Consider the following 13,722-nt stretch of genomic DNA (forward strand, 5'->3'; position numbering starts at 1 on the left):
TCTCTGTCCCAAAACAAACAAGTGCTTTGTCCTCTTAATGTCGAAGGTAGCCACCGATAGTTACAGAATGGATGCACAGGACTTTGACTCTGACCAGCAGGGAAATTTAGGACAACTGAGTGCAGATACTGCCCATTTCTATCAGTTCAACTGTGCTTTAAGACTCATTGCAAAGCCTCAGCTAGAAAAAGGGTGACCTCCAGGTATCCGGCTTAGAAAGTTTTAATTTTTTTTTTTTTTTTTTTTTTTTTAAACCTTCAGACTATGCAGTTCAGCTGTCAATCATTTCAGAAAGTTCCAGGAGGAGGTCATCCTCATCCTTCCCGGGGTCCAGGTCAATTTCTGCTTCCAGTTTGCCTCCTGAGATTTCCCAAATAAGCTTCTCAAAGTCATCTTCTACAGATAAAGGTGCTTTCCCAGCCCCTGTGGAGCTCAACCGGCGCGTCTTTACCGCTACTTGTGAAGAAGTTGAAGTTGAGCTTGAGACTTCTGACTGCGCCACAGAGTCTGCCTGGCTTCCAATATGCAGTTCAGGACTTGGAAGAACAAGAAAGGAAACAAATCAGTGTATGACATTCCTTAACCAGAGAGATGTTTTCTGCAAACCAGCTCTTAAAACTGTAGCTCCCTCTTACACCTCAACCTTACACAGGGATTGTTATTCAATTAACCTGAGGGTACTTTCAGAGTCCAATGTATCAGCAGGTACATTTTTCAGTTTGGGGATTTATCCGTGAAGACAGAGCATCTGGGGTCTGGCAAAGAAGGTTCAATTTTTGTAGCCAGAGACACTTTGCCACCTTTACTAATTTGGCTGTAAAAGGTTAAGAAGTCAACCTCTGCAGGCATTCAGAAAACCCAAGAAGTCACTGAAAAGCTGTACCAACTTGCAGCATTTTAAGAAAAGAATCTAAATAATCATTCCGGCTAGCTGCTAGAAAATTATTTCAGACGAATTGTTCCTTTGTTGAACTTTGGCATTAATTATCTCAAAACTCTAATTTTTCCACATGCGAAAAAAACCCTTACGTTTCACGTAAAAGACACACTGATCAAGAAAAAAACTCAGTTGTGGTTGTTACCTGGTTTGGGGTTTTTCTCTCCCAGGTATGGAGACCAGGCTGTCCTCTGGCAAAGCAGGAACAATGGCCTAGGAAGACACAAGACAGTTTTTATGACACGCAGGTAAAAGACTTCTTAGCAGATTTTTCCTCCACTGCTTCTCCTCTGGCATTGCTGAGCCTTAGCCAAAATACAGAACCAGGGCACTCCTGAAGAAAAGTTAGTATGCACCCAAAGTTTACTAATGACCTTGTGTCTTTTTTAAGAACATGGCATTAATGGACAAAATCCTCCACACCACAGAGAAATCATCACAGGTATTATGTAAACGCTGCCATTCATCTAATGAAAAGCAGAAAGGTACAACAACCATCCTGTAGACCACGTCTGGATTTAAAAGGCAACAGAGACCTGTAGAACAGTTCAGTTTTCCACCTCTTCTCCAAGAGGAGGGTAAAACTTGGGCATAAATTTTACTAGGGACCCACTGCTGCCTCAGCCATTGTACTTACCACAGCTGCTTTTTTAGCTGAAGGCTCCTTTGTATCACCACCAGTGGTACTCAATGGTTTCACAGCCGCCACAGCAGAGGGATGACTCTCAGCTGCCTTACGTTTCAGTGTCTGCTTTGTGGGGGAGGTGGCTTTCCCATCCAAAGGCTTCAGGCACACCTTAGATGTTGCTAGAGTAAAAGGAAGAGAGAACTAATACAGTCTCACTCTGCCTCAGGAAAAAAAAAATAACCAGGTTCTCTTAACAGTCTCATAATCCTTCTAGTTAAATATATTTGGCCAGCACAATTACACTGCCATTTCCCAGATTCTCAGCAGTATTATCAACATAGTAAACTCTGTTTACCAACAAGCCATAAAAAGGAGCAAAGTTACAAAAAGGAGCCAGAGTTACAATGCGAAAATTGTCATCTTCTGTCTTTCTTTCAAAACATGACCTAAAGTAACTCTTTAACATACAGTCAACACTTACTTCTAGCTTTCTGTTCCAGAAGTTGAGCTGCCTGTTTCCCTGGTGATACAGCAGCATCCTTTCCTGGGCTTTCAACCCCATCTTCCGGAGATTTCACCAATATCCTCTTCGCAAGTTGATAAGCTGACCCTGAAACCACGGTGGATTCAGGACTCCCTGACGCTGGAGTTTTATCCTTGATTGGTTTTTCAACAGGAGATGGCACAGCAGCCACTTCCTTCTGAAGCTTCTCTTCTTGGCGTCGTTTCAGTTGCCGCTTCTCCCTCATTATCTCTTCAAGGCTCTTCACTTGAACTTTAGAATTAGTTGCGCTCTGATCAGCAGGCTAGAAAGAAACAAAAGAAGAGGACTAATAGAACAAAAATATATGGAGATTTCATTAAGAAAATCTGAGTGGCAATCCTTCCGAAATGGCTCCATGTGGAACAAAGCATGTTAATACCATTCAGATCTGACATTTTTTCCATAAAATGTTGCCTGTAACAAGATGAAATACTTCGCTATGGAAATACTGTTTCAAAAGCCTGCAATTCCCAACACAGCATGCTTCTTTAATAGAGCAGAAGACTCTAGCTGTAATGTATTACATTCTTTTTAAGCAACAGAAAGTCATACAAGCTCCCCAATACAGCATTCACTGACAGACTGATTTCCTCTAATACAAAGCTTTAGCCTTTTCTATTAAAATACTTACCTCAGCATTTTAAGATATCCTTCAAGTCTGACAGATAAAGTCACTGAGAACAAAAACATTCCCTCCACATTAACCTCACAGATTTTATCTGGCGCTAATAGGGTTTCTTATTCATTGTCAGGTATAATCAGATTAATTCAAAGCTTGAGCATTACAACGTTGTCTGGAAATGTTATTGAAAGTGACAGGACTTATGACTTCACTGCAGCGCTTACAAGATGCGGAAAGGTAGGAACACACTCAAACTGGGAGCATGCAGCGATTTGCAAACAAAACATAACAAAATTTATCAAAAATTTTATGAATGTATGTATGTCTTCACAAAGGACTCACCTCTGCAGGTACAGAGACAGCTTTGGGAGAAGGCTTGCTCAATTCCACTATCTTCTTTTCTTCTCTTCCAGGTGCTTTAAAACAAGCAAAAAAACCAAACCCATTTTGTCAACAGCAGAAATAAAGAAACCTGGTTACCTCTGTTTCCTTGGTGTGTTTATTTCCTCATGTCTAATAATGGGGCAGAGGGAAAGGCTACAGTAAGCAATCCATGCAGCATTCGAGTTGTCTTTCCCTCAGTCACACTATCTCTTTTTACAGGGCTTACATAATCTTAACGACGAGATCTTTAATGCTTTGTCATTTTTGACAACTGGCCCTCACATTAAGAAGTTGATACATGCTTCGCAAACACATACACCTCAATAACTAAGTTAAACAACACATATGCCAAAGAGGAAGGTAAACTTGGATTCAGCACAGGAAAGATCCCATACCACAAACAGATGGCAGAAAAAACAGAAGAGAGGAATTAGACTACAAAACTCCTCAATGAATGAATTTTCCAGTGGGAAATACAGAAAACTATCATGTAATTCATGGAAAATAATATGGTTGCATATTCTGGCACTTAGTTGCCTTTTGACTTTGTAGCCTTAAAGTCTTTTATCCTCTACAGGATAAAAGGATACATAGGAGGAAAAAGCAAAGCGAATCCTGAGCAAACTGAGTTTGCTTGATAGGGGAAGCACTTAACCAGGGCAGGTACCAAATCATCTTATTACCTATTAGCTTTGTGATCCGTAACAATCTCCTCCCTGTTGGGGCAGGTTCGGGTTGTGCTGGTGGAGCTGGCACATTTTCTCCACTCTGCTGCATCCGCAGAGCTTTCTCCTGCTTGATTTCTTCCAAGGTTTTAATTCGCACTTCTCCTGCTGGCTTGACTTTGCCTGCCGGCTCTGCCAGATGCATTTTGCTGGGCACAGATGGAGCAAGTATGCTCTGCTTCTTGGGCTCACTCTCAACTCTTGTCTTGGTAGGAAACTCTTCTGGTTTTTGCTTCTCTTCTTCCAATCGCTTGTGGTTTTTTTCAGCCAGGGCTCCTGAGAAAGTTTTGATGCGAACTGCAGGGGAAGGTTTTGCCCCCGAGCTGGGATCTTCTGTTTTACAACGTCCTTCAGTCTGGGATTTCGCTTGAGGTTCTCCTCGTCTCTGATTAGCTCTCTCAAGACGAATTTCCTCCAGCGTTTTCACATGGATCTCTCCTGTTGGCTTAGCAGCCTTCTCTGTCATCATCAAAAAAAGAGAAGCACCAACATTTAAAGAGCGTCCAACAATATTTAAAGTCTCCAAGATTTGTCACAGTGCTAAGGAAAACTAGGTTTGAGTGTTCCCAGGAATGCATCTTAGGACAGTATCATTCTGCATAGTATTCTCCTCCTCCTTTAAGTACTTGTATTTTGAAAACCAGTGCTATCCAGAGAGAGCTGTGACACAAAAAACCTCTGTGGTTCTAGAACGGTGGTTTTATTCTACTTGTGTGTAAGCATACTGCAGCTTTGGACGGTTCACAGCAGGAGCATGAAACCTTCACAAGGCACAAGTGTAAAACACACACACACTTAGAGCCAGATTTCTGACAGCGGCCATCAGGACAGCTTCAGCACTCGAGCGAGAGGAATCAGGCAGTTTTTTAAAATTAACTTTTAGGGCTGTATGGAAGTTCACGGAAAGAAAAAAAGGGAAGGCATATTTAATATCCAGTTATTACCTGTCTCTGTACTGGTCTGTTCAGAAGGCAATCCTAGCCTCTCCTTCAGAGACCTGGGGACTTGAACTACAAGACAGAACAGAAAATGTTAGGGAGACTACATAAATCTCAATTTTGTCTTCACATTTCGAAATGAGACAGGAGATCACTTCGCTGGGATTCAAAGTTACCTTGAGCCCTCAACCAACATGCAAAAAGAATCATTAGAAGAAAGGACAAACAGAAAAACTAAATAGAAAATCTGTGCATCAAATCCAGATGTCTGTTTAGTGGCTGTACCTCTCTTTGGTGCTTTGTCAGCATTCTCCAGAATCTCTATCTTCTTCCCCAGCCTTTCAGCAAGGTTGCGCTTTAGAGGAAGGACACTTTTACCAGCTTCAGAAAGAAAGAAAACAAGAAATACTTCAAGAACATTTCTCTGGAGAAGGATTTTAGAACAGTCAGCCACAAACTTCAATTCTTCCACGTATATTTTCGTGTATTTGCCTTTCAGTTGCTAACAAAATTTGCCATTTCTGCAGTCAACATATACATGTGTTTGCATTCAGCAAAAATACCCTTAAATGTAGTCATGTTTAGATGAGGGCATGTTTAAACGACAGCTCACAACAAGCTCCTACCTATGGAGGCTTTCCGTTTTCCCAGTCTCTCAGCAAGATTCAGTCGAATCACAGGCTCCTCCGCTAAAACAAAGAATAATCTCTTTAGTGCACAGAAACCAGTAACCAGTAAAAGCACTGTCCTTCTAGCCCATGTCCCAAAAAAAGACACTCTTTTCGTAGCCAAATCACATAAACAAATGACTACAAGTAGTTGTTCAACATGTTTTTTGCCTTTAAAAGGAATTTGTGCAGATGTAAACACCACCATTTACACACAGACTCATATCACGCTACTGTCTGCAACTGCCACTTCAGCCTCTTCAATGCTTCAAAAACTGGCTACTTGTATAATACAATCTTCTATAGGTCTTCCCTTTCATTACTCCCTTGTTTTTCAGTTATCCCCTTATTTGCATACTGACACTTGTTTTGACATTAGCCTCTCCCTCTGCTGCTACTGCACTTAACCCAAACACTAATTCTGTCACGCACTGTCAACACGTTAGCTCATTCACAAATCTCACTCAACTCAGGAACACCAAAGTCAAATTAAGCACATTTGAGAGTCCGTAGGATGGTGATAATATATGACTAGCTATGGCTTAATGTCAGGCTGATAAAAAACACTTCTAGATCTTTCATTGCAGTACAACAAACTGAGCACCTACAAATGCCATATCTTTCCAACACAACCAGGGACTTTCAGTCCCTTTCGGTTTAAGAGCCATGAAATGGAAGCAATAATATTCATTATTACCTTGCTTTGCAGACAGAGTCACAGTTCTCACTACTGTCCGTACATTTTCCTTTTCTGGCACAGGAATAGTCCGAGATTGGAGCGGATGAACAGAAACTCCTGAAGGACCTTCTGATCGGAGCAAGCAAAACATAAGGATGTTTAGGAAAAAACCCCAACCGAACAAAACAGAAGAACTATCACGAAGTCCAAAAACATTAGTTATTCATTACTGTCCAACATACAATGACCAGTGCATGTAAATAAGAGAGATGAGCTGTTTTCCTCTGATTTGCCCTTGGAATTGCAATCTAGAATACCAGCTGTTTGAGTTTAAGAAAACAGGTTGCATGCCAAAGTAGCTCAAGGCCCCCAGCTAAACATGGAAGTCTGTCCCTCAAGCAGCTCTCAGCTGCAATCATCTCCCAGTCAGAACCCAATAGTGCAAAAAACTTTCCTTTCTTTTGCAAATAATTGTATTCGCTAATGCATAGCCAACTATTCAGGTATTATCAGAAGGAAAAGAAAAAAAAAGATGAAGATGAACAGAAGACAGAAGGATAGGAAAGTAGGGGATATTAACTCATCACCTTGTTTTTTTGTTTTTTCCTTTAGTTTCTTCAATTTGATTTCTTCAAGTGTTTTTATTCCGAAATTTAAATTGTCATCTGAAAAAACAAAACTTAGGCTTAAAGGCACATGTTGAAGAGCACACATCCTCAAGCTTCTTACAAATCAGAACCTTTCCAAAGAATTTCAAATAAACCCTGTCAACACTCCCCACAAGTAAAAAAGCCATAGAATGGATGGTATTTTGGTAAGCAATTGGCACCTTTCTTCACCCCTTCTCCCACCCTTCAGGGCAAAACCTATAGTTTTAAGCATTTTAATCCACCTACATATTAGATTCCTCTATCATTAGACACGGCTTTCCACAATGTTTGAAAGGACACATTTGCAGGCATTTGAACGCCACTCTGTGGCTCTCTTTTGTTCTATAAAAGTAAACAAGGAGGAGTTTACCTAGAATCATAGAACAGAACCACAGAATAGTTTGGGTGGGAAGGGACCTTTAAAGGTCATCTAGTCCAATCCCCCTGCCACGGGCAGGGACATCTTCAACTAGATCAGGTTGCTCAGAGCCCTGTCCAACCTGACCTTGAATGTTTCCAGGGATGGGGCATCTACCACCTCTCTGGGCAACCTGTGCCAGTGTTTCACCACCCTCATTGTAAAAAATTTCTTCCTTATATCTAGCCTTAGTTTACTTAAGTTTTAGTTTCAGTCTCAGTAAGGGACATATGACAGTATTAAGACAGGAATGAGCTCATGGAAATAACTGACTCCTACCTGTCTGACCCAAGGGATATATGACAGTATTAAGATAGGAATGAGCTCATGGAAATAACTGACTCCATCCAGCTACCCTATGTTGTATCATATTTTTAGAACATATTGATTGCTTTTGAGTTAATTGTCAAATTCTCCTTCCAATCCATCCTACTACAGCTGTTAGAATACCTTGTTTTGTATTAGCATTGGATTTCCTAGTGGAAATTATCCGCAATCCATTATGGGCTTCTGTAGTTGGTTGCTGGACAGGTGTTTTAGTTTCATCTCCTTCTTCAGAAAGCTGGTCTGAAAGGCAAAAATAAACCCATTCAGGTATGCAGTAGAGATTAGACAAGATTTTTCATGTTTATGTAGCTCATACAATGACATTTCAGTCCATGTTTCATATTCTGTTTATATTCTTAATTACAAACACAAATAAATGTTTACAGAAGGATTTTTTTAAATAGCTATATTGACTTGATGAACTCATAAGTAAAAGAGCTATACTGGGAAAAAAATATTTAGGACTCCAGACTCATCTGTAGCTTTAACCACTACACGGTTCAGGTATTCTGTGACTTATACAGTCACTTATGGTAGAAATGCCTTCAAGAAGTAAAAAATGCTCACCATCATCATCTTCATCATCATCTGCAGCATTGATTACAACTGGGGGATGCGTAGGACTTGGGACATTTTCAGAGTTTTCCACTTTCATCACTCCCCTCAGCTGTGGAGAGGGATTTGACTGGACAGAAAGTTTGTTTTGTTGCAGTGACATCTGAGCCATTTTCACATCGTCTTCTGCAGACTCAGGTGGACTTGGAAGTGTAGCTAGAGGAAGACGAGGATCATCTGTAATTTGGCCATTTAAAACTTTGACCCCAATGTTGCACTCACTGCGCAAATACGGTAGATAAGGTAGATAACCCACCTGGCTACTGAATTTAGAGTGTCCTATTCCCCATCCCTGGTTACACTACAAACAATGGCTTCCCTTCACACACAAAACTCACTGTCCTACCACCCAGAAAGGATTAAATGAGGGGAAAGCAACCTGAAAGGCAACAATCGCACAAAGCACAGAGAAGCTGAGCATGAAAGAAAAAATTAAATACCAGAATTACATTCCGTTTAGCTGAGAGCCTATGACTGCAGACTTCTCCCTGCACTCATAAATGAACAGTTACTTGATGTATTCTACGGTATTGTACCCACTCATAAGTAATATTAAAAATTAATTATTTAATACTTAAAGAAAGAAAAAGGACCTAAGAAACTCACTTTTGCTTGGCGGTAAGAAGAGTCCATCAACATAACGTCCTTTTGTGTGATGAAAAGCACAGTTGGATTTTTGACAGCCTACTGGCTGATTCTCCCAGTAGCAAGGAATCTCACTGCGTTTTTTCTGATGACAGAAAGAAAGAAAAGCTCATGATAACACTCACCTTAGATCTGCAAAGAGACATAGTTTCACATCATGCCAGAGATAGGACTATTGCAGTGCTGAAACATCATTTCAAAGGTCAATTTATCACTAAAAGTATTTCAGGGCATACCCACAAAGTTTGCGTAAGCTGTAACAACTACCTATTATCTAGCTTTCCTATCATTCAGTTTAAGACAGGCACTCTCACACACCAGTTCAGGGTGGGTTAAACCAATACAACTTGGGATTGTTCAGAGCGAAAAATGTTCTAAATTGCCTAGGTTAAATTTATCTGAACTTAGCTTTCAGAGCCTTAGTTCCTTCCCATCTTTTCTCTCCCCACCCTGTACTATCCCAAGAGGTTAGAGCAACGTTATCTGAAGAAATCCAGGACAGAAGAGACCCGATAGGCCATTATCAAGCCTAGCCCTCAGGAGGCTAGTGCAGGCTGTTTACTACCACCCTGCTCCAGACATTTAAGCAGTCCAATCAATGTGGTTGTTTTTGCCTCTGTTAAGAAAATAATGTCAGCACCTAATACAAAAATTTCTTGCTGAGATATACCTGAGACATTGATTTTTCTTCCCCCAACTTCTTCCCATCCCCTTCCCAGTAATAGAAACCAGTATCATTTTATAGCAAGTAAATCTATCATGTAAAAGCACATTCAGTCCACCTACAGCAATGAAAAATGCTTTCAGTGATTTAGTTTGAGAACACGTCTTTAGGCAAATACTCACATCGATTTCCATGTGTCTGAATCGGCAGATATTCCTGAAACAGCGACCCTCCTGCCAGAGCGTACAGACTGTTTCATTCCCCAGAGCAGCTTCACAGTGGCGGAAGGAACAGCTGTCTCCCTGTAACCAAAAGGAAATGAACAAAAACGAAAATAAAATAGTACAGCCTAAAAAAATGTCCATGCTATTAGAACTGGAAGCAGAAGCTAACTGCTTATTAAGTTACCAGAAATCTGTGTGTCTCCTCCCCCTCCTCTCTTAAAAACTAGAACGGGAAAAAAAAACCCAAAGCAAAAGAAACCCAAACATACCTTGTTACATGTGGAATAGAAGTAGAAGTAGCAGTCATCTCCTTGGTTAGACATAATGGACAAATTCTTAGAACAAGCTCAGGTTATAAGGGTTCACCCAACAGGGCTTCCTCCACTCTTGGAAAGAACTGGCTTCACTCTTTCTTGGACTGAAAAGTCTTCTACTGGCTTGATCAGTGAAATCTTCTTTTTAAAAGTTACCCTAAAGAAAGGTGTAAGTGAAAAATAATTAAGTAATAAGCATTTTTACAGCCGCTTTCTGTTAATCAAATTAGTCTCTTGAGGGGGGCAATGTCTTGAAGTCAGCTGGTCACAAAAACTATCCCAATACTAAGTCAAACTTCTGTAAAACTCCATGGGTTTTGTCAGCAAGTGTTCTCTTCTGTGTCCTTAGTAATAGTTATACGCCTTGGAGCACACAAAAAACTACTGCGCGTGGCTGCAAGCCCCGTAAGAGAGTCACTTCTTAAAAAATTGGTCATACATTTGAATTCAGTCAATGATTAACTGTGGTTACTAATAATTTTTATAAAATACATCGACATATTAAACAGTATTTTCCAATCACCATGGATCTTCAAGTTCACATACCTGGACAACTTCAGCAAAGATAATGATCTTCAAAGACTTCCAGTTAAACTTCTCCTGTAGGCCGAACCAACACTGAATCCATGAATTAATAATAAAGGGGTAGAAAGAATTTTCCTTCTCACATTGCCAAGGGAACCTCTCATCCACAATTCAAACATAGGATGTGCTTTTAAACATCTTACAACTAATGGAGGAAGCAAGTCCATTTGAATACTGTCAGACTGGAGACAGCCAGGGTTAGTTAGCTCTTCAAAAAAAAAAAACCAAAAAAAAACCAACAAAAAACCCAGGGCATTTAAAGATGAACTTGTGATTCAAAGTGGCTGCAAAAATGAGGATCCATCTTCCACAGCCGGACAATTTTAAATTTTTTTTTTTTTTTTTTTTTTAATTTAAAATTCAGTAAGTTGCAATTTCTTGCAATTTCTGGTCTTCAAGATTTCTTCACCTATTAAGAAAACACAAAAACCTTCCCCCATCTTTATTACCTGTACAGCAAAAACATACTTGTGCGTATAAATACACAAATATGTATATACATACACATATGTGTTTATACACACACCAAGAGTGAGTGATAATAAAGTCAGCAACAGTGACAGTAAAAATTAGAATTTTTGGCTATTTGCCACATAAGACTACATAAAATGTCTCTCATTTTGAGGGAACTGGCAAAAATGAAAGATCTACATAATATTTTGATGAATATGCCTTCAAGGCTGATGCTTTATAACATGAGTGATTTTGGGGCCAGCACACAAATATGCATACGTATGTACATGCATACAGTATAAACATATCTATACACACAAGCGTGCACAGTATATGTTGTATGATGTCCGTATTGAGAACAACTTTTAGGCCTGATCAGACATGTAGAGTTGCAATCAATTAACAGCAGGAAGACAGCAGATCAAGGATACAGCAAGCTTTGAGAGGCAGGGAAATGCTCACTTTGCAAGTGGCATGGCTGCATGATACCAAGAATTTTGAATTATTTTGATTTTAGGAAATAATTTGTTTTCTTTTTACATCAGAGCAAATACAAGTTTGCCACCACATGCTGTTCCCTAATCCATATATCCATCATTATCCATTGCTGCAAGATCACCGAAGGTTTGAAAAGATGGCGTAGGTCCAATTCAACAGCTGATGATTTTTTGGTGCCACCAGAGCTGAAACTGATTTTATTTAGCCACAGGCAGTTTCTTTGATGTGAAGTCAGATACTTTGATTCTTAATTTTTTAAAGATACTAAATGCCATAAAACCTGCAACCAGACCAGATAAAGTTCAAATTAAAGTGATTCTGACCCCTTTCATTAAAATGCTGCACATTTCTGTGCAAGGTATTTCTGACTCTTTTGGACAAAACTGAATGAAATAGTTGTTACAAATTAATAATAAAAGGTTGGAACCTTTTACTCACACAAACACTAGTGAATTTTCCAGGATATTTTTTTTTGGCAGGGAATTTTCCCAAATCTAAAATAAAGAGAGGAAAAGTTGGGTTCTCATATTAGTTATTGTTTTTTTGACTGCTTGACAAACGGAATAAAAACAGTAGTTAAGTGCAAGGTTTTCTTCCCTTCTTCAGTATCAATGTGACTATTCACTTTTGACGTTTAGCACCTTCAAAACCAGACTTTGTGTCATACAGATTGCTATGCATCTACTTCTAAAAATTACTGGTGCTCCTTCATGTAGAAGTTTGACTAGAAACATTTTTCCAAATGTGTTACCAATACCATTGATAGTTAAATTAAATTTCAAGCACGATTTCTTCAGTTTGCACAAGCTTAAATAGATGGCAATTAAGGACCACTGCTTTGCTGAGCAGAGGCATTCAAATACAAATCAAAAGGAATTCATGGTCTAGAAGGTGGCACTTCTTTTCCCTAGGAAGTGAGAGACATCTGTATAATGCACCATTACTATATCCACCACCATGGGGGAAAAAAGAAATCCCCTCAGATTTGGCTCTTTTGAATGCCCAAGCAGCACAGCATTTTGCTTCTTGCCTTCCATATTCCTGAGCAGACTTCAAGAGCTGTTCAGAATTTGAACAGATCTTCTTTAAGGAATGGGAAAAAAGCAAAACTTTAAAACAAAACAAAACAAACCGAAAAAAACTCATAGGTCTAAACTCCATAAAAGTCCTTTCATTTTAAAAAAAGTTAACTCAAAAACTTTTTTTTTTAAACCAGTATCAGTTAATATGGCAATCTGAGTGCTAAACATAAATCAACCAAACTAACCCCTGAAAGTCTGAATAAAATGAGTAACTCTGGAGCACTCAGCAGGTCTCTAATGGAAGTTGATGAGAATTTTAAACACTTCTTTTTTCTCCAAAACTTTAGTAAAGATTTTGTCTGAAGATATTTTGATTTAATTTTGTAAAAAAAATTAAATAATTACAGATGCAGTAGCTAGAGCTCAGGAAAAACATGCCCAAAAGTGCCATAAACTTTACGTTTGCTAAGAGAAGATAAATAGTACAATGAAAGTCTGTCTAGTTTGTTTTACAAGCTTGTCTTTCTTGGTACTGAAGAAACAGTCCTATTCCCTGGTCTAACTTTCCAGCTGCTGACCTGCCTTTGTCCTGTACCAAAGAGCAAGAAGGGAACAAAAGTTTTTTTTGCACCCCAACAAATGCATGAGAGAAGTATTATTGCACCTACCTAAGGGTACTTTTTGGTTATAAAGCACAAAGTATTTCACTTGGACAGTCTCTCTTGCTGGTCTACTTTGTGCCTTTAATTTCTCACAAAAATATTAAAGATGCTTAACTCACCTGTTTATTAGGACAGTAAGATGACAAGAAAGGAAGAGCACTAGACACTCCACGTGGAGTTATAGCAGTCAGCGTTACCCCAGCTGCAAAACAGCTGCTGCCGATCTACCTGCTTGCTACCGCACTCCACAGACCGAAAGTGCAGTGTGCGCTAGATGTCACAGATTACATATAGAACACTGCATTATGATGTGTACGTAAACCACACATCTTCATGTCATCTGAAGCACAGAAGAACCTCTGGCTAACACATCTCATTCTCTGTATGAAAATCTAAAGCTAAGTTGTCCAAAGCTGAAGCAGAATAGCCATAATTCCTAGTCTTTACATTTGTTTTAGTCAATTCTAGCTGTTACATACTGCCTAAACCTGGACTGGGGACATGTTCTGAGACTGGGGGC

The 13,722-nt window shown here is 39.5% G+C and overlaps 1 protein-coding gene across 1 annotated transcript; it reads right to left on the reverse strand.

Annotated features, from left to right (window-relative positions):
• Positions 1-271: 271 nt before the first annotated feature.
• Positions 272-10,766, reverse strand: LOC104082441 (zinc finger CCCH domain-containing protein 11A-like). Its single transcript, XM_009585569.1, has 17 exons — positions 10,529-10,766; positions 9,938-10,139; positions 9,627-9,746; positions 8,742-8,865; positions 8,088-8,291; positions 7,644-7,760; positions 6,713-6,790; positions 6,144-6,254; positions 5,405-5,467; positions 5,064-5,159; positions 4,785-4,850; positions 3,799-4,299; positions 3,074-3,147; positions 2,047-2,371; positions 1,575-1,744; positions 1,083-1,150; positions 272-536 (listed from the first exon to the last, which is right to left on the reverse strand). Exons 2-17 carry the CDS (start codon positions 9,989-9,991, stop codon positions 272-274), a joined length of 2,436 nt encoding a protein of 811 aa, XP_009583864.1. The 5' UTR covers positions 9,992-10,139; positions 10,529-10,766.
• Between the last annotated feature and the right edge of the window lie 2,956 nt (positions 10,767-13,722).

This window comes from Fulmarus glacialis, unplaced genomic scaffold, assembly GCF_000690835.1.
Source record: "Fulmarus glacialis isolate BGI_N327 unplaced genomic scaffold, ASM69083v1 scaffold18109, whole genome shotgun sequence".
NCBI lineage: Eukaryota > Metazoa > Chordata > Aves > Procellariiformes > Procellariidae > Fulmarus > Fulmarus glacialis.

What these genes read in the sequence shown, in the direction of transcription:
- LOC104082441 (XM_009585569.1), bottom strand. Translation starts at nt 9,991, where the DNA reads ATGTCTAACCAAGGAGATGACTGCTACTTCTACTTCTATTCCACATGT. An exon ending in TCTATTCCACATGTAACAAG is followed by an intron (nt 9,747 to 9,937) that starts GTATGTTTGGGT and finishes TTTTGGTTACAG; the next exon opens with GGAGACAGCTGTTCCTTCCG. An exon ending in TGATGATGAAGATGATGATG is followed by an intron (nt 7,761 to 8,087) that starts GTGAGCATTTTT and finishes TTTGCCTTTCAG; the next exon opens with ACCAGCTTTCTGAAGAAGGA.